The sequence below is a fragment of the Cordyceps javanica genome, chromosome 1 (genome assembly GCF_051103115.1).
Source record: "Cordyceps javanica chromosome 1, complete sequence".
Lineage (NCBI taxonomy): Eukaryota > Fungi > Ascomycota > Sordariomycetes > Hypocreales > Cordycipitaceae > Cordyceps > Cordyceps javanica.
The window spans coordinates 6,247,080-6,266,552 of NC_139295.1; the positions used below are offsets into that span (position 1 = coordinate 6,247,080).

General features: G+C 52.1%; 7 protein-coding genes across 7 annotated transcripts; 3 read left to right on the plus strand and 4 right to left on the minus strand.

Annotated features, from left to right (window-relative positions):
* Positions 1-545: 545 nt before the first annotated feature.
* Positions 546-3,161, plus strand: V2A60_001881 (baculoviral IAP repeat-containing protein; the record flags this gene model as incomplete). The annotated part of the gene is made up of 4 exons (XM_083253236.1): positions 546-674; positions 735-1,028; positions 1,092-1,201; positions 1,262-3,161. 4 exons carry the CDS (start codon positions 546-548, stop codon positions 3,159-3,161), a joined length of 2,433 nt encoding a protein of 810 aa, XP_083109362.1.
* A 2,922-nt stretch (positions 3,162-6,083) lies between these two features.
* Positions 6,084-8,143, minus strand: V2A60_001882 (uncharacterized protein; the record flags this gene model as incomplete). The annotated part of the gene is made up of 4 exons (XM_083253237.1): positions 6,084-7,614; positions 7,673-7,704; positions 7,759-7,833; positions 8,045-8,143. The coding sequence occupies 4 exons, from the start codon at positions 8,141-8,143 to the stop codon at positions 6,084-6,086; spliced, it is 1,737 nt and encodes a 578-aa protein (XP_083109363.1).
* A 1,238-nt stretch (positions 8,144-9,381) lies between these two features.
* On the minus strand, positions 9,382-11,099 carry V2A60_001883 (peptidase M24, structural domain-containing protein; the record flags this gene model as incomplete). Its single annotated transcript, XM_083253238.1, has 6 exons — positions 9,382-9,438; positions 9,499-9,585; positions 9,635-9,799; positions 9,856-10,119; positions 10,194-10,984; positions 11,057-11,099. 6 exons carry the CDS (start codon positions 11,097-11,099, stop codon positions 9,382-9,384), a joined length of 1,407 nt encoding a protein of 468 aa, XP_083109364.1.
* Positions 11,100-11,581: 482 nt separating this feature from the next.
* V2A60_001884 (uncharacterized protein) lies at positions 11,582-12,163 on the minus strand (the record flags this gene model as incomplete). Its single annotated transcript, XM_083253239.1, has 1 exon — positions 11,582-12,163. One exon carries the CDS (start codon positions 12,161-12,163, stop codon positions 11,582-11,584), a length of 582 nt encoding a protein of 193 aa, XP_083109365.1.
* Positions 12,164-13,240: 1,077 nt separating this feature from the next.
* V2A60_001885 (uncharacterized protein) lies at positions 13,241-15,816 on the plus strand (the record flags this gene model as incomplete). The annotated part of the gene is made up of 5 exons (XM_083253240.1): positions 13,241-13,358; positions 13,407-13,502; positions 13,569-14,245; positions 14,299-15,310; positions 15,377-15,816. The coding sequence occupies 5 exons, from the start codon at positions 13,241-13,243 to the stop codon at positions 15,814-15,816; spliced, it is 2,343 nt and encodes a 780-aa protein (XP_083109366.1).
* Positions 15,817-15,949: 133 nt separating this feature from the next.
* On the minus strand, positions 15,950-17,191 carry V2A60_001886 (protein HGH1; the record flags this gene model as incomplete). The annotated part of the gene is made up of 4 exons (XM_083253241.1): positions 15,950-16,741; positions 16,799-16,912; positions 16,973-17,122; positions 17,171-17,191. The coding sequence occupies 4 exons, from the start codon at positions 17,189-17,191 to the stop codon at positions 15,950-15,952; spliced, it is 1,077 nt and encodes a 358-aa protein (XP_083109367.1).
* A 554-nt stretch (positions 17,192-17,745) lies between these two features.
* On the plus strand, positions 17,746-19,257 carry V2A60_001887 (snoRNA-binding rRNA-processing protein ENP1; the record flags this gene model as incomplete). The annotated part of the gene is made up of 2 exons (XM_083253242.1): positions 17,746-18,344; positions 18,396-19,257. The coding sequence occupies 2 exons, from the start codon at positions 17,746-17,748 to the stop codon at positions 19,255-19,257; spliced, it is 1,461 nt and encodes a 486-aa protein (XP_083109368.1).
* Positions 19,258-19,473: the final 216 nt, after the last annotated feature.

The following is a 19,473-nucleotide window of genomic DNA, read 5'->3' on the forward strand; positions in this document are numbered from 1 at the left end:
ACAGTAGCGCATTGTGCAACGGCGATTATGCTTGAGAGTAACTGGACAGTCTGCGAAATTCGCCTGCTGAATTAAAAGAACAACCATGAATTGATGAGATAAAAATGAGTGCCATTTTACATATATCTGCCGGTAGCCTGTTTCCGTGTTCAGTGCCAGCCTCGCTGTCAAGGCCGCTGTTATGGCTCGGGCCGCCCCACTCTAGTGCAAAGTAAACAAACGCGGTACCAAGGGAGACGAGAAGCTACCACCAGCAACACCGGCAATACCAACAAGCTTCAACGGCGCTCAATTCTTTTACGTGCTTACGTATTTTGCGTTGGAAATTTTTATTTTTGCATCTTCTTCTTATCCATACGCCGGCGACTCTTGACCAGGGACATGGCAAGCCGGTGTCTGTAGCAATCACCACATCTTGTTCTCGACAACTTGCGACGGACGCACCTGTCGCACCGTCATCGTGCAATACTCCGGCCGCGACTCCTTTGCACGCTTGCTCTCTCACATCAATAAGTTCACAATAGACCCTGGACACAAGGGTAGATATGGAAAAATACTTCACATACGACGCGCGCCTCGCGTCTTTTCGCAAAACCACGAAGAAACGCGGCTCTACGGCTGGGCGCGGCGCGAAGCCATTGAATTGGCCGCACAAGCAAATTACACCTGCAAGCGTACGTAGCCGGCAGTAGAATTCGCTGATGTGACTTGATCAGCTAACACAATCGCTCCAGCTTGCAAAAGCAGGGTTCTATTTCAACCCGAGCCCCGAAAATCCCGACAACTGCACATGTTTTCTCTGCCAAAAGGGCCTTGATGGCTGGGAGGCAGGTGATGATCCCCTAGTGGAACATCTAACGCATGCTTCACACTGTGGCTGGGCCATCGTTTCTGCCATCGAAGCCGAGATCGAGGAATATTCCAAGCAGGACCCAACGCTGTCAATCATGGTAGAGGCGAGAGAAGCTACCTTCGGTACCAGGTGGCCACATGAAGGCAAGAAGGGATGGCAGTGCAAGACCAAGCAGGTAGGAGGCTTCCATCCAAAATAGAAGGCACACTGTATGATGCTGACCTGGCTCTTTCTCCAGCTTGTCCAGTCAGGCTGGGTCTACACACCCACCGACGAATCCGATGACATGGCAACATGCATGCATTGCCAACTGGCACTGGATGGCTGGGAACCTGAAGACAAGCCTTAGTAAGTCGAGTCCGCATGGATTTACTCTATCGCGTATGCTAACCGTTTTTTTCTTGCCAGCGACGAGCACTATAAACGCTCCCCCAACTGCGCTTTCTTCTCACTCTCGAGCGAACCCGAACCGGCGCCGAAGAAGACAGCTCGCGGTAAGGCGGCTCGAGGATCAAAAGTGTCCCGGGCGTCAACACAATCGGTGCAGTCGGTTTCAACAACTATAACCGAGGTCATCACGGTTGACGAAACAGCCGAACCAGAAGACAGTGTTCTCACCACAGTGTCAATGGCTCAGGGCAAGAAACCTCGGGCGAAAAAGGCTGCCGCCAAGACTACAAAAGGCAGTCGAAAGAAGGCCAAGAAGGAGACCACCCCTGTTGACGATGCCAACGATGCCGAGGACGAGAGCGAAGTGCTTATCAAGCCGCCTCCCACCAAACCAACTCGTGGCCGGAAGCGAGGCAGCGAGGCGGTTGATGATTCCATGATGAGCACAGCCAGTGTACCGGCGACTAAGAGACGAGCAACAAAGACACGAGCCAGCGCAGCCGAATCATCTATCGCGTCCGAGGACACTGCTGTGCCCGAAGCCCCTGCCCCTGCTCTCCCCAAGACCAAGGCCGGGCGGCAGTCCAAATCTCGCAAGCCATCTGCATCGGCATCAATAGCAAACACGTCCATCGCTTCGCTGCGTACCACGCCAGAAGCGTTCCCGGATGACGACGAAATTGAGAGACAGTTAGAAGCAGACCTAGAGCGCCAGTTAACCGAAGACGAGTTTGTGTACGAATATCGACGCCCATCAGCTCAGCCGGAAACGAAGCCAGAGAATGAGGCAACGGCGAAGTCAGCCGCCTATAGAATGCTGGACCCCGAGCCTTCCGAAGTGGACGAGGCCGAAGTTGAGGGCGAGCTCCAGGCGCTCCAAAACGAAATGGAGGTTGACGAACCGGAAAAGGAGCTCAAGGTCGCCAAAAAAGGTCGCAAAGCAACGGGTACACGGAAGGCTTCAAAGCAGACAAAACCCAAGAAAGCAAAACAGCCTTCTCCATCACCTTCTCCATCACCTCCTCCGCCCGTTCAATCTATCGAGAGTGAAAGTGAGGAACAAGACAATCAGAGCATCATTAGCACAGATACTGTATTGAAAAAGGCCGACTCTGTTGATTCGATGACTGAGACGCGGGGCAGAACGAGCAAACGGAAGTCATCCGTCGCCTCTGAAGACTCTGTTGATATGGTCACCCACGTGGAGCAAGATGAGACTCCCCTTAAGCATGGGCGTGGATTGGCACATGAGACCGAGGAATCGCCAGAGCCCTCGCCAACGCCGTCACCCGGGCCTGACGCTCAGTTGACGAGCGAGGCACACTACGCAGCAGAGATGAACGACGATGACCTGCTTGCGGCAGACGATGATATGCAGATTGCAGAAGATCCTATTGAAGCTGCTACGTCACCGATAGCAACATCGGTGGTAGAGCAACCATCTACACCTGGTAACGCAATTTCGCCCGCGCCATCAGCGAAGCAGGCCGCACTATCACCATCACAGTCGCCCCAATCGTCCGATGCTGAGAACCAGCCGCCCTCTACCAGGCCCAGCGCATCAACGAAGCGTATCGCTCTGGCGCCGCTTGCTGCCACCCCTTCCCGCACGTCGCCCTCGAAGCGTAACGTCATTGCGGGGCTGCAGAGTACAACACCATGGTCAGCGGCCAATCTGGATGCGATCTTCGGCACACCAATGGCAGGGACCGACAAGGAGAATGGCGTGGAACGCCTGCTCAGGCGAGGCAAGGAGTTGAGCAGCCCCGAAAGACAAATGACAGTGGAAGAGTGGATCCATTTCAATGCAGGGGAGGCTGAGAAGCAGCTTAAACATGAATGTGAACGTATGGTTAGCTTGTTTGAGAGCGAGGGTACAAGAGCCATGAACGTGCTGGAGGGCCTGGCCGTCGAGTAAACGCGTGCATTATGACGGCTGGGTATTTGGGTAGCGTTTGTTTTTCTCAGGCATTGGCTCAGCGGATATGGGTTTGCACACTGGGAGATTGTGTGCCATTTTGGATTGTCGGGATGGGCACTGCATTTACAAGGCTGGCGTACAGGATATTTTGATAAGTGAGAATACATGATTGCTTTTTGGGCCCAAGACTATTAGTGGTTGTCTTTGACTGGGTGTGATGTAACTGTGCAGAGACATTGGTAGGTAATAACGTAATGCTAGCCACGTCGTGGCTTGCCTTTGGGCTTGCGTCGCGTGCCCGATTTGATGGAGGCGGCATGGAAGCGGCACAGCTACTGGGCGACGCGGCCAGTATTATTGGAAGACGCTTCGCACATTGATTATCATTCTTTGAGCCGAACGCCGATCAAGGCAAAAGGACCTCGTAACCCAAGCCAAGGTGCGCGCCAAGCTCCTGATACAACACTTGCGAGATGAAGTCACGCGGCGGAGGGTTCCAGACAATCGACATTCTTACTAACAAGGGTCCATCGTTTCTGGAACGGGCTGTACATGACTGGGCGGCGATCTTTGGGGTCTACCAGTCGTGCCAGACTGCCATCTGCCAGTCACAGTCAACAGTGTGCTTCAGCTTGGAAACGAACTAGCGCAGATGGAAAGCTTGGTCTCGGACGTGGGTTGCCAAGTAAATGATGAGAACGGGGCTCTGCGGGGGAGGAGACAAGACAGAAAAAAAAAAAAAAAAAAAAAAAAAGAGGGTGTCAAAGGTGTTTAGCACAGATGGAGGAGAATGAAATCAAGAGAGGACGAGCGGCGCCAGCCCCAGAAATTGGACAGCTGACCATTATCTAGGATGTTTCCCACATACTTGGAGGATGTGGTGGCGCGGATTGGGATCCGGCGATGAAGAACCAATCAACTTGCTCGAGTTTGAAATTATAAGATAAATGTTGAAAATAAGTCTCTCGAGTACATGGTAGATTTGCAATGTATCTTGGCATTGAAGCTATTCGAATCGTTTTCCAGAATTTTCCTCTCATTTACTCCGTGATTACACATGAAGGGGGCATGTCTGCCAATGAATTTCATCATCCGCATTCCCGGCCACCCAGCCAACGCGCCAGCGGCGCACACAACGCCATTTGGAGGCAAACTCTGAGCCGTTTGAATTCGTAGTGGTGGACGGAGACGGGACCCCATTCGCCGCGCCTGAGGGAGGGGAGTCTGGGATGATCCCGTTCTGTCCCCTCTCCCCCCCCTCCCCTCCGAGACCTTCTTTCTCATTCCAGCTCGGCAGTTGCGGTCCCCTTGACCACGGAGACGTCTGCCGATATATTGAAGCTAACATCAGGCTAGTTTTGGACACGGGCCTGCGAGATGGATGGGTGTGTGTGTGTGTGCTGTTTTCTCAATCGTGTAAGCCCTCCTCCCTCTCTGTATGGCTCGAGTCCTTCCCCGTATTGTGATGGGATGGGTTGGAGTAAGAAGCGGGGGTCTCCTTGTGACGAAAGTGCATCAGGGTCTCGTCGTAAAGGTGTGCTGGACGTTGATGACGACTGGCTGGTCTCTTTTGGCCAACTGCAGAAGGGGGGAAGGGAGCAAGAAAAAAAAAGTATATAATTGCCCTCGTCACTTCGTCCATTGTCGGATGATTTCCTTTCTTTCTCCAACGAGGAGAAGCGCACCCAGCCCATCCTCTCATCTTTGGATGATGGGGGCAAGCTTGGGTGTCGTGGAACCTCATCGCATAAGTTTGTTTCTCCTTTCAGCCTTGTTTTGGTTTTTGCAAGTCAACAAAAGCTCCTTTTATTCTTCCACCTCCAGAAACTCTCGACGCGATTTCATCTATTTCAGGACACATGCAAGAAAACAAACAAAAAAAAAACGCAAAAAAAAAGGGTTCATTCCGGTTCGGCTTTCAATCTTGTTTACCTTTTTTCTAATTTCTTTTTTCAACCTCTTTTTCGATCTTGTTTTCACATCCTCTTTTGGCCCTCGGCCGTTTTGCATAATCAACCCACGGGTTTTTTTTATGCGCGATACAAAATCGATAAAAAAAAGTATTGATCGGCTTTTTTCTTTCTTGACTTCCTCCTGCACAAGCGGCGTCTTCTTCTACACTACAATGCTTGGCGGTTTTACAATTGGACCGTTCTCTTACCTCTGGCGTACCTTGTCCCTCAGCGCCTAACAACAAAATGGCCGAAACCGCAAGTTTCGAGGGCAGCGCAGGGTCGGTAATACGTGCCAGACGCCTACGCCCAGCGCGGGCCTGAATACGATTTCTCTTTCAGAGTATTCAGTACTTTTGAGGGCTTTTTTTGTTTTCAACGGGGATTTCTTTTATCAAGAAACAAAGCTGTTAATGCCCCCCTCCCTTCCCCCTTCCCTCTCTACCTTTCCACTTTCAACGGCGTTGAGACATCCGACTTTTGCTTGCGAGTATGGGATGCGAATCATTTTGTTATGACGGAACATTTCTGCGAAAATCAAATGAGAAGAAAAATGCAAAAATAATCTTCATGGTGACTTTTATTCCAAAGGATAGGAGGGTTTTATTTTACATGATGTACTTTTATTCATATCTTTGTTGATGCGAGGAATTTGCTTATGCTGTGCTCTCGTTGTACTCGAGTATTATCAGAATAACGGCCTCTATACAAGATTGGACTCTTTTTTTTTTTTTCGCTTCAATTTATACGTCCGGTGACTGCTTCTGTGCCAAGTCGTTATTCGCATATCTAGTCCAAGGGAACTATCATATGTAATAGTCAAGTAGTATCATTGGTATTGAGGGTAAATCCTAGCGGTATCATTATTCGGTATCGGTGACATCATTCTAAGCCCGCCCAGAATTCTCAGCAGGCATTGCAATGCTCCTCCTCCTCATTAGTCATATGTTTCCATTTCACAGAAAAGCTAGATAAGAATACAAGCAAACACGGCTACAACCAACGCCGGGATCGTGCCTCGGCCGAAGCGGCTGCCGCCGCCAGTGACAATTATGGCGGGCGTAGCGCGAGGCGAAGAAGTCGCCGATGTACCCGAGACAGTATTGGAGGCGCTGGAGATTTCCACGTCGCTGGGACCGGATCCGGTGCTGCCCGTACGACTCATCTGAGCCGCCGACGAACCACTGACGGTCTTGCCCTTGGGGGCGGGCTCCGAAGCAGTGTCCTCTGGAGCGCTGGGCTCCGAAGCAGTGGCCTCCGGAGCGTTGGGCTCCGCAGCTGTGACCGCCCCAGACGTGGCCGGAGGCTGGCTTCGCGTCGTCGTTCCCGGGCGAGTCTGCGGGAGGGGCGTATCCGCAGCACTACTCGTGGGGAGCTCAAAGCCTCCCGAGCTCGCAGTCACCTTGACGGTCGTCCGATGCGGCTGCGGGGCCAGCCCCGAATCCGGGCCGGTTGGCGGGCTGCTCGCCGGCCCCGACGGGACGGGAGCGGCCGTCCGTGTTGGCTCCGAGCGGCTGCCGTTGCAAAAGTTGACAAACTGCGTAAACGATGGACCAAAGGTTTCGAGCCCAACCTCGACGCCCGTGCCCACTCTGACGCATCGCTTGCACAGCTCCAAGCTGAGCATGAAGGAGGACCGGGGCCGACAGAGGGCGTCGGTCTTGCCTTCGGCTTCGGCGGCAATGTAGGCGTTGTTGCACTCGTCAAAACAGTGAGACGGCGCCGCGTACGCCTTCTTGCTGTAAAAGTCGACGGGCCTGCGGTCCTCGAACACGGCGTTGGTGAGGCCAAAGCTGCCCGGGTCGAGATTGAAAAATCCGCGGGGCGGCGGGTAGTAGCTCGTCTCGTTCTCCTTCCAGTGGACGGGGGTGAAGGGCGGCGAGGGGATGCACTGGCCCGCGCCGCACACAAAGTCGTCCTGCGGCGGACCCGGCCACATGTTGCAGTCAGCTGGCATGGGCGGCGAACAGACGGTGCCGGGCTTGCATCCAAAGGTGAGGTCCGAGTCCGGATCAAGCGGCACATGCGACCCGGTCGGTGCAGGGCAGTCCGTGACTCTTGTTATTGGCCTCGTGGCCGTAACGGTAGGACCAGGGACCGTAACCGTAGGACCTTCCTTGGTGACTGTCCAGTAGGAGGTGACGGGGTAGCTAGTCGTGATAGTCATGACCACGGTTTCCGTCGTCGTCGACGTCGACGTCACAGTCACATTATGAGGCGACGTCACGGTCACGGGGTACCAAGATGTGCGCGTAACAGTCGCCGTGTAAGTCGTCGGCATCCATTGGGTGATGGACGTGGTCCGCTCATGGGTGACGGTCCTAACGTCTGTCACTGTGGTTGGCACAACGGATACGGTGGGAACCAGAACCGTCTTTGTGGACGTTTCTGTCCTCCATTCGGTAGTTGTGACCGTATCGCATTCAGCGGGCGGTTCTGGCGTGGGATGGGTGCGTTTTGTCATGGCAGTGGTCGACGCGGGCGGCTTCTTTGTGCAGCTGTTGACGGTTAGCTAATGCTCGTGCTGGTCAGAGAGAGGAACTGAGGCCAGCATACTTGACCAGGCTGGTGACTGTGACGGGGTAGGACTATAACACGTAATATTAGTAGGTTGAGAATTAAAAGGTTCTCGTGATACTAACGGTGGTGAATGTAGACACGGCTGTCTGAGTTACAAACTTAGTAGATACATCGCGCTCCGTGGCGGTTGTGTAGATCTGCAATCATTGTTAGCCAACCTCGGCATTTGCGACGTTGTGATGCTCGCACAATCTCTGTTTTGGTGGAGCTGTTCTCAGATCAGTAAAAGGATACAAAACATCATCGTTACGTCTGCCCTTACTAGTGAGTCTCCCTGATGGTAGTCTCTATTAGGGTCCCTGTGCAGCATGTTGGACACTCCTTCGCCATGTGCCTTCCAATGCCAACCTCAACCTCGATATCTCCGAGTAGGAACAGGTCCACATCCACATTGAGAGATATCGCCCCGGTGACAAAGGCTGCCACAACCGCGAGGAAGGTCTTCATAATGGCTCCAAGGTCTCGTTGAAGCGACAATTGACCAATTGGACGGCCACGACGGACTGAGAGTTGAGGAGCGGGGATTGCAAGTTCAACGGCGAAAGCTGTTCTTTGTATTCCTCTCTTTCTTTGGTAAAATCACAAATGGCCGTGTCAGCACCAACCTGGGATGAAGCTTCACCTTGTGAAAGCATGCGCCTGGCGAGAGGCAATTTAAAGCGGCAGGCCAGTCTTGTTGTTTTTAAACAAAATGGACCAACTTCGGCGATGCTCAGACTCATTCAACCGCTCTTGAAGGCGTGTTATACTGTCTGGCGGATCACTGAGCCGGATGTGCTGCGACATGACCCGGCGCCCGCTGCCATGTCCAACAAGATTGAGTTGTATACAAGACGGCCCCAGTCGTCGTAATCTCACAGCTCTAGTAATTTGGTTCATCCTTTTAGGATAAGACATTTTGCCGCGAGGCTTGCGTCTTGGCAAAGGCGAAGCTGCGGCACCTCCACCGGCCACGGGCATCGATGCACTTCTGCAGCCTTCACACCGTCATACTATTTTCATCCCATTCTTTTTTTACACATGGCCGTCATTACGCTACATACTCGAGCCAAAAAAACCCTGAGGAAGCTATGGCTTCCTTTTATCTGCAAACAAATAGCAAGACTCCGAGACACATCGCGTTGCAATGCGGCTTCCCGTTGAAGAAACTCTCACTCGAGGGACGTCCTGTAGCCGCCACTGTCGAAAGCATCTCCACGCAAGCGCAAAGAGGTCGGTTGGTTGGCAAACAAAATAAAGTCTCATTGCGTGGCGCACGGATAGCAAACAACGGCCCTGTCCCGAGCCGTACAAGCATCTCCTGATTGGCCGCTGTGGCTTGCCTACGCCCGTCACATACTCGAATGTCAAGCCACTGTCGCAAAAATCGCGTGATGAGGTAATGCGATAATAACAAAGTGTTGGTACGGATACGAAAAAAACAGGGCTCGTATAGACATGCTGTCTCAGTTCCAAGTATCGGACACTTATTAATTTAAGAACCCGGTAACCACGGTGTTGAATACTCAGTAGGTTGATTGTTATGGATATTATGGTGTTGAAGCTCAGTTGCGGCGTTGAAGCCCCAATTACACGTCGAGAGCGTTGAGGCCTTGACGCCTTCGGTAACTATGGTACCGACTCATCCGGAAAAGACTGCCAAGAATTGACAATGACCACGACTACACTACACGCCAAGAACTGGTCTAGTAGTCCTCGCCGCGGGAAATAACTTCCTTGCACGATTCTCGAAGCAGAATAGTCTGAGTTTGGATTAGGAGCCAGGCTTTATAAGAAAGAGTCCACCCCTGCAAGGCACTTACATGCTCGAACTGGGCAGAGTAAGATCCAGCAATGTCGACCAAGGGAGCATAAGCTTCCAGGATGCCATTTGCTACGAGGCAATTGAGCTTTGGAGAGTCAGCATGTTGCAAGGTCTTTTTTGAGCCGAAATCTTACCCCAGCGACATAGCGATCGACTCCAAGGCGGTCCAGGTATCTACGCGCAAAGACAAGTGTGCCAAAATTCTCCTTGACGGTCTTGAAAACTCGATTGGCGGAATTTAGAGGGAGATTAACGCGCGGCGGGGCATCGTCATTCAATCCGTAGCCGTAGATGCCATCCTGTAGACATGTTAGCAACCTGGAGCGCAAAATAGGCTAAAGTCGTCGATGCGCACAGCTTCTCGGGTATAGCCGCGTCCAGTCGACCCAAACGTTTCGATGGCAAAGATCTCGCCCTCTTCCATCTTGGTTTCATCAGAGTGCCTGGTGAAGGGGATTGTCTTTTCGCCGTGGATGTGGTAGTGTTTAATGTCATGGCCACAAAGATTTCGCACCGGCCTTACAGGGTACGTTTTGCCGCGAATCTCGACTTCGTAGCTTTCCATGGTCTCTTGAATGGCAGCGCTGATGTCGCAGATGCGCACGTCTATGCCCGCAGTCTAGAGAAGATTCATGTCAATCAATTGTGCAGGAGGATATGGGGCTTCTGTCGTGAACATTGCTGATCCCTTACTTGAATGCCGGTATTCGTGGCGTCCTTGACGGCGGCCAGCAGATTGTCATATGTGGGATTGAAGGCCATGGTAAATGCGCTGTCGACAATCCAACCGTTGATTTGCACGCCAAAGTCAACCTTCATGACGTCGTCATACTGAAGGACCGTGTCTGTACGCCCGGGATTAGGCGTGTAGTGAGCTACACAATTGTTCAGCGAGAGACCTGTAGGAAAGCCCAAGCCAGACCGAAGCGAAGCTCCAGGCTCCAGTCCCTGATTTCCTAACAGTGCTCTCACGCCGTCTTCGATACCCACGGCAATCTCAGTCAGAGTGTGGCCTGGTTTGACCGTTTCCTGAACCCAGCGTCTTACTTGGCGATGAATCTCGGCAGACTTTCGATAGTTGTTGAGGAACTCACTATCATCGAGGTTGACACGCCCTTCCCGGCGCAGCTCCCCCGACTTGGCCCGCGCCGTCGTGTTCAGAGGTGTGTTGTAATTTATGAGCTGGCCGGGTCCAAATTGTCCGGAAGGAAATAGCTCATCCAACGGGATCCGAGGTGGCGAGGATTGCTTGGATGCTGCGGACCCCTTCTTCTTCTTGGGCCGCTTACGCTTCTTCTTCTTGTTCACTTCCAAGTCAACAACACAGGTTAGCGCGGCGGCGGCAGCGGCGGCTTTTGCCTCATCATCATCGTCGTCTCCTTCATCGCAGCCATCACTTCCCATGCATCCGTCACCATCACGGGCGACGTGGTTGCCTCGTGGCTCACCACCAGCGGTGCTGGATCCGTTGGAAGGCGGGGCGTCTGAACGATATCAGTGAGTGCAACGAGGGGGCAGTACCCCAATTTTAGCTCATGAAGAAGAATTTGGCGTACCTTGCCTTCCAAGATCCTCATCTTCCAAAGTCTTGGAGCCCATGCTTGCATAGCCAAAGGCGTGTTGTTCTGTCCAATTGCGTTGAGGTTGCAGGTGGGAGAATTTTCAGCCAGGCCGAGTCCGCTTGGAGTCGGTAATATTCTACACGTGATGATCTGCCATGATGCAAATATGGGCAGTGATGCAGCATTTTGCTCAAGATAATATACAGTAGAAAAGATTCGAAATGTAATATTTTCAACAAGTCTTTTTTCTCTACTTTGTTCTCGCCTCTCGCCTGTTTAGACATATGCCTATCCCGTCGTGTTCTGCCAAGTAGTCAGACTAATAATGACGAGTCACCGACAGCCGGCTGATATGTCATCATATCTTCGCTCACAGCCACAACCGAAAAACTCGGCCATTCCAAACAGTCTTCGATGTTGAGCGTTCAAAAGAATAATCGCCAATAGGAGTGAACCCTAGATTTTCGTAATATCTGCAATGATCAGCCCATCAAGTGTGTGACCCAGGACTTTGTTCGCTCACTTGACCAGTCCTAGCGTCCCACCAACCCAACAGTCCAAGTACAATGCTCTCATGCCTCGCTCCCGGGCATATTGTTTCGCATACTCGACCTGAGCGGCCCCAGCACCTTTTGCTTGCTCCCTGGAGCGAGCATCCGACATGACAAAAACTATACACAGGAAGCCGCCCTCGATAGCCTTGGCTTCCTCCAGATACGGGCGCAAGTCCTCCATCTCGGAAAAATGATCACCGAGATTGTTTTCCGCAATCTCCAAGTTACCTACGGGCAGCCAGTGTTTCCCTTCCTCGTCCACGCGACGGGGTAAGCCATCTTCAGTATTCGCATCTTCTACCTCTGCGATAAAAGTCCGCCTCATTTCGCCTTGCCCTGTCAGGCGATAGGTTTCAGACATTTCAAGATCATTTCTGACATCCTCGCGGTAGCCGACCTTCTCCGAGAAGAGTTTAGAGCCCCATTGTTCACCGTTGCCGTTGCTAGCCAGGTGCAAGACGGACGCGTCCATCGAGCCCATGATGGCGTCAAGATCGATTGGTGAGGTGCCCGCATCGCGAATGTGAAACCTCCCAATCCAGGGCATTGTACAAATTGATGTATTCCGTTTAGTTTAAACCACTCAGCTCGCTGGTGGCGGCCGATGGAGTTTTATCAGTCCCCCCTCTAGTGCTGACATCTGCACTAAAGGAAGCATCAAAAAGTCCAGTGAGTCACGACAGCGACTGCTTCTCTATCTGTCTTCTAACCCGTATAGTTTGAATATGAACATAATTGTAGAGAAAGTAAGGTCCCCGTGACGGCGGCAAAGCACAGAGCCAAGACGGCAAGGATCATAACGCACACGCCCTGTACACCAACCACGCAACCTTTGAATGTCGTGCGTGACGTGCTACCGCTTCACAATATAAACATCTGATCACCCCACAACCTCGAAGGTGTTACAGAAAATACCGGAATAAGGAAATGTCAACTACTCAAACAGCTCAAGCTTCAAACCGTTCAAGTTCACGTAAGAACATACCAACAGCTATGTGCATACAAGAATTACAGAAAGCGAGGAGCTCTAGCACAGTGTAGTAGCTACAAGACAGACAGACCCAAGCAAACATGCAGGCAATATGGCAACAAAGTTCCCGCTCTTCGGTAGAAGAGATAAATAACACCCTCGAATTTTGTGGGAAAATCTGCGTCGCAACACCAGTCCGGAGTACTGCGGGCGCTGTAGACTATGCAGGTCTGAGTTGGCCCCGTCGCCGTGTTTGTTTGCTCAGCGCCACACCCAGCCCCGGACTCTTTAAAGAGGTTGTGTTACATGGGAAGCACGAGTTTAATCGCTTATGCTGAGGCAAGTTACCGTATGAGACAGGTTCGGAAGCCTTGCTACCCCAAAACGTGCACTTGAAGATAATAAAGCGACGTGCTTACTCTTTTGGCTATTGCAACATATTCGGCTGCTCGATTTAATAACTCTGGTTTGAAGGTCTTCATATACCCAAAAATTCCGGATCAAACTGCGATCAGTGCTGGTCTTAGCGTTTTGGTCGCGCATATACCAGCTCTGCTCAGCTGCAACAGGATCAGCTGAAAGAAGGTGACTTAATTTCGGCCGCTGGGCAAATGACTCTGGGCGTCAAGAAGCAGCTTTTTGCGTTTGGAAAGTATGCAAAAACTACTGCTGAGAGCTTTATTTGTCCCATTCGGCCTTGCGTACGCGCAGTTCGGTGACTGGGCTCATGGCCAGATCAATACAAGCATCTGTACTTGGAGCCAACCTCGAGGTATGACCGGACGACGTCTTCATGTGGCAATTTCTAACAATCATATAGCTGCTTTAGTACGTGATAAAATCTATATCGACGGCGGCTCAATATGGTGGACTTCAGGTTTAGAGAATGGAACTTTCGGCCCCGTCGCCAACAAAGGTGAGTCTTATAGTTCAATATGATCATCTATCCGTTCTCTGACATGAGTCGTTAACTCTGCGAAAGGAAACTTTCAGGGAATAATATTGTCGTATGATTTGAGCACACCTTTCAACCGGGACACAAATGTGACTGGAATCCTGCTGGACGGGAGCCTGTCAAAGGCCCGGGGTGGCAAAGGCAACGCTAACGGCGATGCACCTGTCTATTACGACGGCGCGCTCCTCGCCAACGATGCAGAGTTCTTTCTCTATGGTGGTGCAGTATTTCAAGCCAACGACTTATACGACCCGCCACCGGCCTACGACACCCTCCGGTACCAAGCATACCCTTACGGGCCGGACAAGCCTCTGTGGAAGCCCGGCTTCGAGAGCCGGCGGCTACCAGACGGCACGACGAGATATATTGCCTATGGCGGAGCGGCTAGTTCCCCTTCAGAGAATAAGGCATGGTACTTTTCCGGGCTTACGACGCCGAGCCGAGGTCCCTTCTTCTGGAATGTCGCTGCCTCTCCCGATGAAAAGGCGTCTGTTCCCTCGAACACGCTCATCACCTTGGACATGGAGAGCCAACTGAGTGAAAAATGGACAAATTCGACTTTACCGGACCATATAAAGGCAAGAGCGAATCCGGAAGTCGTATGGGTTCCGATCGGAGAGCAGGGCATCTTGGTTGTCCTCGGCGGAGTAACATACCCGGAATGGGCGGGCGACGTGCACCTGTCGCCGAATGAAACTCTGAGCGTAAGTAGCAGTGAGATGATGCAGCCGTGGGCCATCCACTGACCAGATACCAGGAGAAAGAAAGCCCAGAATTTATGAGCACAATCGACATCTACGATATTGCAAGCAACACATGGCATCAACAGCCTACCAAAGACGGTCCTGGTACCAGAACGCGGGGTTGCGCCGTTGTTGCCGCTGCCGCCGACCGATCGAGCTTCAACATCTATTACTACGGAGGTTTCGATGGCATCCATCTGTCAGATGACTTTTACGACGATGTTTGGGTATTATCGCTACCTTCCTTCACATGGACGAAAATCAGCGACGGCAAGCCCAGCCATGCTCGCGCCGGCCACAAATGTTTCCTGCCGTATCCCGATCAGATGATGGTCGTTGGTGGCTACACCCCCCTCGCAGGCAACACTCTGAAATGTTTGGAGGGCGGGCCTATCGCTCTACTCAACATTACAAGCGGCGAGTGGATGGACCATTACGATCCTACAGCATACGGACCATACGGTGTACATGAAAAGGTGCAAACGACGATAGGCGGCAACAGTGCAGGGCATGCCACGGTCAAGTCACCCGTGCCGTCAGGGTGGGCGACGCCAGCTCTCAGAAGCACGTTTGCCACCTCTTATGACTTTAGCAAGATGAAGAATCACTGGCCGTACGAGCCGCAGGCCAAGAACAAGACAGACTCTCCTGCAAACCCGTCACCATCTGGGAAAGGTTCCGAAGCTGTGGCCAGCTGGATAGCTCCGGTGCTAGGCGTTGTGCTCGGTCTCGTTTTGCTGAGCGGGGGTCTCCTCGCATTCTGCATCTGGCGACGGCGGGTGGCAGCTCGTCCGGGGTCCGACGCTTCATCTTCAAACGAGGCCATGTCGGAGCGACTGTTCTACTGGGTCAAGGGTTCGCCTCAGCGCAGGCCGACAGTGACCTCGACACAATCCTGCTGCGCAGCCTCGGACGTGGAGTGCTCTCCCACGCAGGAATCGATACCTGCCACTGATGATGGCTCTGTAAGCGCAGCCTCCCCCGTGTGCCATGAGATGGAAAATACACAGATTGCCGAACTTGATGGTAAGTCCAATATGAGCCGCCGAGGTCCCAATTCACGTTCCATTGTTCTTGGCTAACATAGCAAAGACACCTCCCCGCCTGTGGAGCTTCACGGCACAGGCGTCACTGCCACAGATGTTGCGTGGCGAAGGGCCGGTTTCACTCCTCTTATAACATCATTTGGCTCGACGAGGTCTGTCAGATCTGTAACGGTAGAGTCCCCAGTTGCACCATGCAGCGTCAGCGGCGGCAGCAGCGACGGGACGCCTTCCACCCCACGCCATCCTTGGCGATGGGTGAGAAGACTGTCCGTCATTTCTTCTGTCAGCTTTGGCACCTATCAAGAATCGAATGCAGACTCGCACAATGTCATCATCAGCCCCATTGGCGCGTCCTCTTCCCCGACGGTAAGCAGCGAGAACAATGCGGACGACGACTCTGCTTCCGGAGTGAGCCGGCTGAGACTGGCCACGAAAAAGACGATTCTTGACAGCAGTCAAATGAAGCCGAAATTAGTTACGAACTGAATGATTGATATTATGATATTTTGGATTTTTTAGTCCCAAGCTATTTCAGTTTTTCGCCAAGTAGTCAGTTTCGGCTCTTTTATCCTAAAGCCAGTTTCGTCTATCCGAGTTCTAATGCAAGTTACACGCTCATTTAAACTTCAGTAATATCTTCCTCATCATCTGCTAGCTCTGTGATTCTCTTTTGTTCGAGATCTTGACCCTCACCTTCCTCATCACGCTTGAGGACTTGCACCAGTCTGTCACAGGCCTCCTGGACCTCCTCATCATTGACTCGGTTGTGCGTTTCACGCACGACGGGGTACACGTTAACTTCGCGAAGATATTCACGCCCTGGACGTGTTGTTGTCAGAAGGAGCAGAGTTTCGAGATGTGTCTGAATAATAGTGTTGTCCGAGTCGCGCTTCTTATCTGGTGGCAGCAGCTGCAGGTCAGGAAGCATGCTCATGGTTTCATCTACATCGTACTCCTCATTGCCGGTGATTGGAAGCATGATATATGGGAGAATGTCTATGCCTTCAGGGGACAAGAAGGACGGGTGCGAGTCAACGTCGAAAGCGACATTCTTGAGTGTGCTGGCCACACCTTTGCGGCGAATGTCAGACTCATGTTCAGTGAATACCTTGAGCTTGGTAATGGGGATGACCTTGTCGTAAGCCTGCTCGGTAACGAAGTATTTTCTAATGTCATCATGTTTGGACAGATCGGCCAAAACATAGGCGAGGTAGTCAAAGTCGCCTTTGGGGTTGTAAGAGCCACTCTGACCCTTGACAAAGAGATCCATGAGCTGGTTGAGGATGCACTCGTCGGAACCCAGCTCCTTGGGGGGGTCTTGCTTCTTTCCCATGATGCGCTTGAGACTGTCCGATTTGGTCATGTTGGCCAAAACCATAGCAAGAAGGTTGGCGTTCTCTTCTTTAGGCCCCTGCGCGGTGACTCTTTAGCACAGAACCGACGCCAGCACTGTAGCCAGGACACGTACCACAATGAATGACAAGACTAAATCCAGGAACTTGTCGTCGGAAGCTAGGCATTCCAGAACATCTGGGTCACCCGAAAGGTTGATCAGGCAGCTTAATGCATGCTCTGCGACTTTCTACGAGATGTGTAAGCAACGAGCGCGATTGATCATTTACATCGGCGGAAAGATACATACGAAATGGTCATTCAGCAGGACTTTGAGGTTCTTGATCGGTCTCATATCTTCCACCTTGAAGATTCCGGGGTCTGAGAGCGAATACGGAACCAGATTCTCAGTGGCAAGCAGCCGAATCTGAGGGTTCTGATGGGTGATGAAGCCCACAAGCTGCGACAAGGTTAGCATGTAGACGTGCCAGCTGTGATCGAAACGTACTTCTTCGAGTTCGGTAGGCATGTTTCTTTTTCGAGCCTATTTCAAAGAAAGGAAACTTAATACTATACACGAAATGTTTGGCAAGATTGCATTAAATTAAAAATATGACGAGCGAGTGAGAGCTGTCGCTATGATAAATGTTTGGAGGGGCCATTTTTTGATCTTTGGTGGGGCAGCCAGTGATTTACAGTGAGCGGCGTAGCGACTTCTAGAAGCCTTATTTACGGATAACAGGCATGTCCATTAGACGGCACACAAGAGGCGATATTGGGTAGATAAAAATCATGATAAAAATGAAACAAGATTTTATCTGTTCCCCCAACCGTGACATTTTTTAGAAAAATTCAGTACAAGCGTTCGCATGGCAGAGAGAATCAGTTCACGAGATACAATGAGCCCAAAGGCGGTCAAGGACCATCTAACCCATTTGGGTAAGAGGGGTGGCAGTACTGCCCGCCAGACACAAAATTTTGAATTTCGGCCGCAGCTTTTTGTCGTGCCGCCTAATAACCCACCAAGAAGCAAGTCGACGTAGGTTATACAGGTTGGCCTCGTGCAAGTCATAGTCCTCAACGATGCCCAAAGCGACAACTCCTACCGCGAATCGCGGCTCCCGCCGTCACAATCCTCTCGAGGACGACCTCCTCGCCACGGGTGTCCTCCGCAACAAGCCTAGTAAGAAAGGCTCCAAAAACGACGACGATGAGGACGGCCAGGACGCCTTTGTCGACTCAAAAGCCTCCAAGAATATTCTTCGTATTGGACGTGAGCTTGCTGAAGAAGACAATGCCGAACGTGCCGGTGCTGTTGCGCCTCCCACCATTGACAGCTTTGGCTACGACTCCCGTTTCGGCGACTTCGACGACGAAGCCAAGGTGTATGGCGATGACGACGAGGCCTGGGGCGATGAGGAGGAAGAGGTGGAAGAAATCGAAGTTGACCCCAATGACCTGGACACATACCGCAAATTCATGCCCGACGAGGAAGACGATCTGCTCAAGCACGGCTGGGACCGACAACCCACTGGCGACGAGCAAGACGAGGAGCCTACCAACCTGGCTGACCTCATCCTCCAAAAGATTGCCCAGCACGAGGCTCAGCAGGAGCGTGGCGATGTCGCGCCTCCACCAGATGACTATGAGATTCCTGCCAAGGTCGTAGAGGTCTATACCAAGTAAGTGTTGCACGAAGCGGCCTCGTGAATTCCCGCTAATCAGCCGCCTAGAATTGGTGAGATCCTCTCCCGCTACAAGTCCGGTCCTTTGCCCAAGCCGTTCAAGATTTTGCCCACGATCCCCCATTGGGAAGACATCATCGACATCACCAAGCCCGAGAAATGGACGCCCAATGCCACATATCAAGCGACTCGCATTTTTGTCTCGGCGAAACCCCACGTCGTGCAGCGATTCCTCGAAATGGTCGTCCTCGAAAAGGTCCGCGAAGATATCTATGAAAATAAGAAGCTCAATGTCCACCTCTTCAACTCACTCAAGAAGGGTCTATACAAACCCTCAGCTTTCTTCAAGGGCTTTCTCTTCCCTCTTGTCGGCAGCGGATCTTGCACCATCCGGGAAGCGCACATTATCTCAGCCGTCCTTGCCAGGGTTTCCATCCCGGTTCTCCACTCTGCGGCAGCCATCAAGGGACTCTGTGACATTGCTGCTCAGGAAGCTTCCCAGAATAATGAGGGCGGCGGCGCGACCAACCTATTCCTTAAGACGCTCCTCGAGAAGAAGTATGCCCTGCCCTACCAGGCCATCGACGCCCTCGTCTTCCACTTCCTGCGCTTCCGCAGCGTCGACCCTGCCTCGGTGCAAGAGGACGAGGCCATGGCTGGTGTCTCTGGCGACGTAAGAACCAAGCTGCCCGTCATCTGGCATCAAGGTCTTCTCGTATTCGCTCAGCGATACAAGGGCGATATAACGGAGGATCAGCGTGAGGCCCTTCTGGATCTGCTCCTCACTCATGGGCACTCCGCTATTGGCCCCGAGGTCAGGCGCGAACTCCTTGCCGGCAGAGGTCGCGGCGTGCCGCTGGAGCCGCAGGGCGATGCCCTCGACGGCGACGATACTATGCTGATTGATTAGATGACATACATAACTAGCACAGGAAAAGTCATGATTGCATGTTCTGCGGGGTGTTTTGGCGTTATATCCACGGGTTGAAACTCTTTAACAAGCGAACTATATACTAGCTACGCAATCTCAATAAATTCTTTTGTACAGGCTCCTTCTGAAAGCAGGTGACCGATCAGTCCCTCCCGCTCCTTGTTCCTGCCACTTTACCAGCTTCAAAGACGCCTA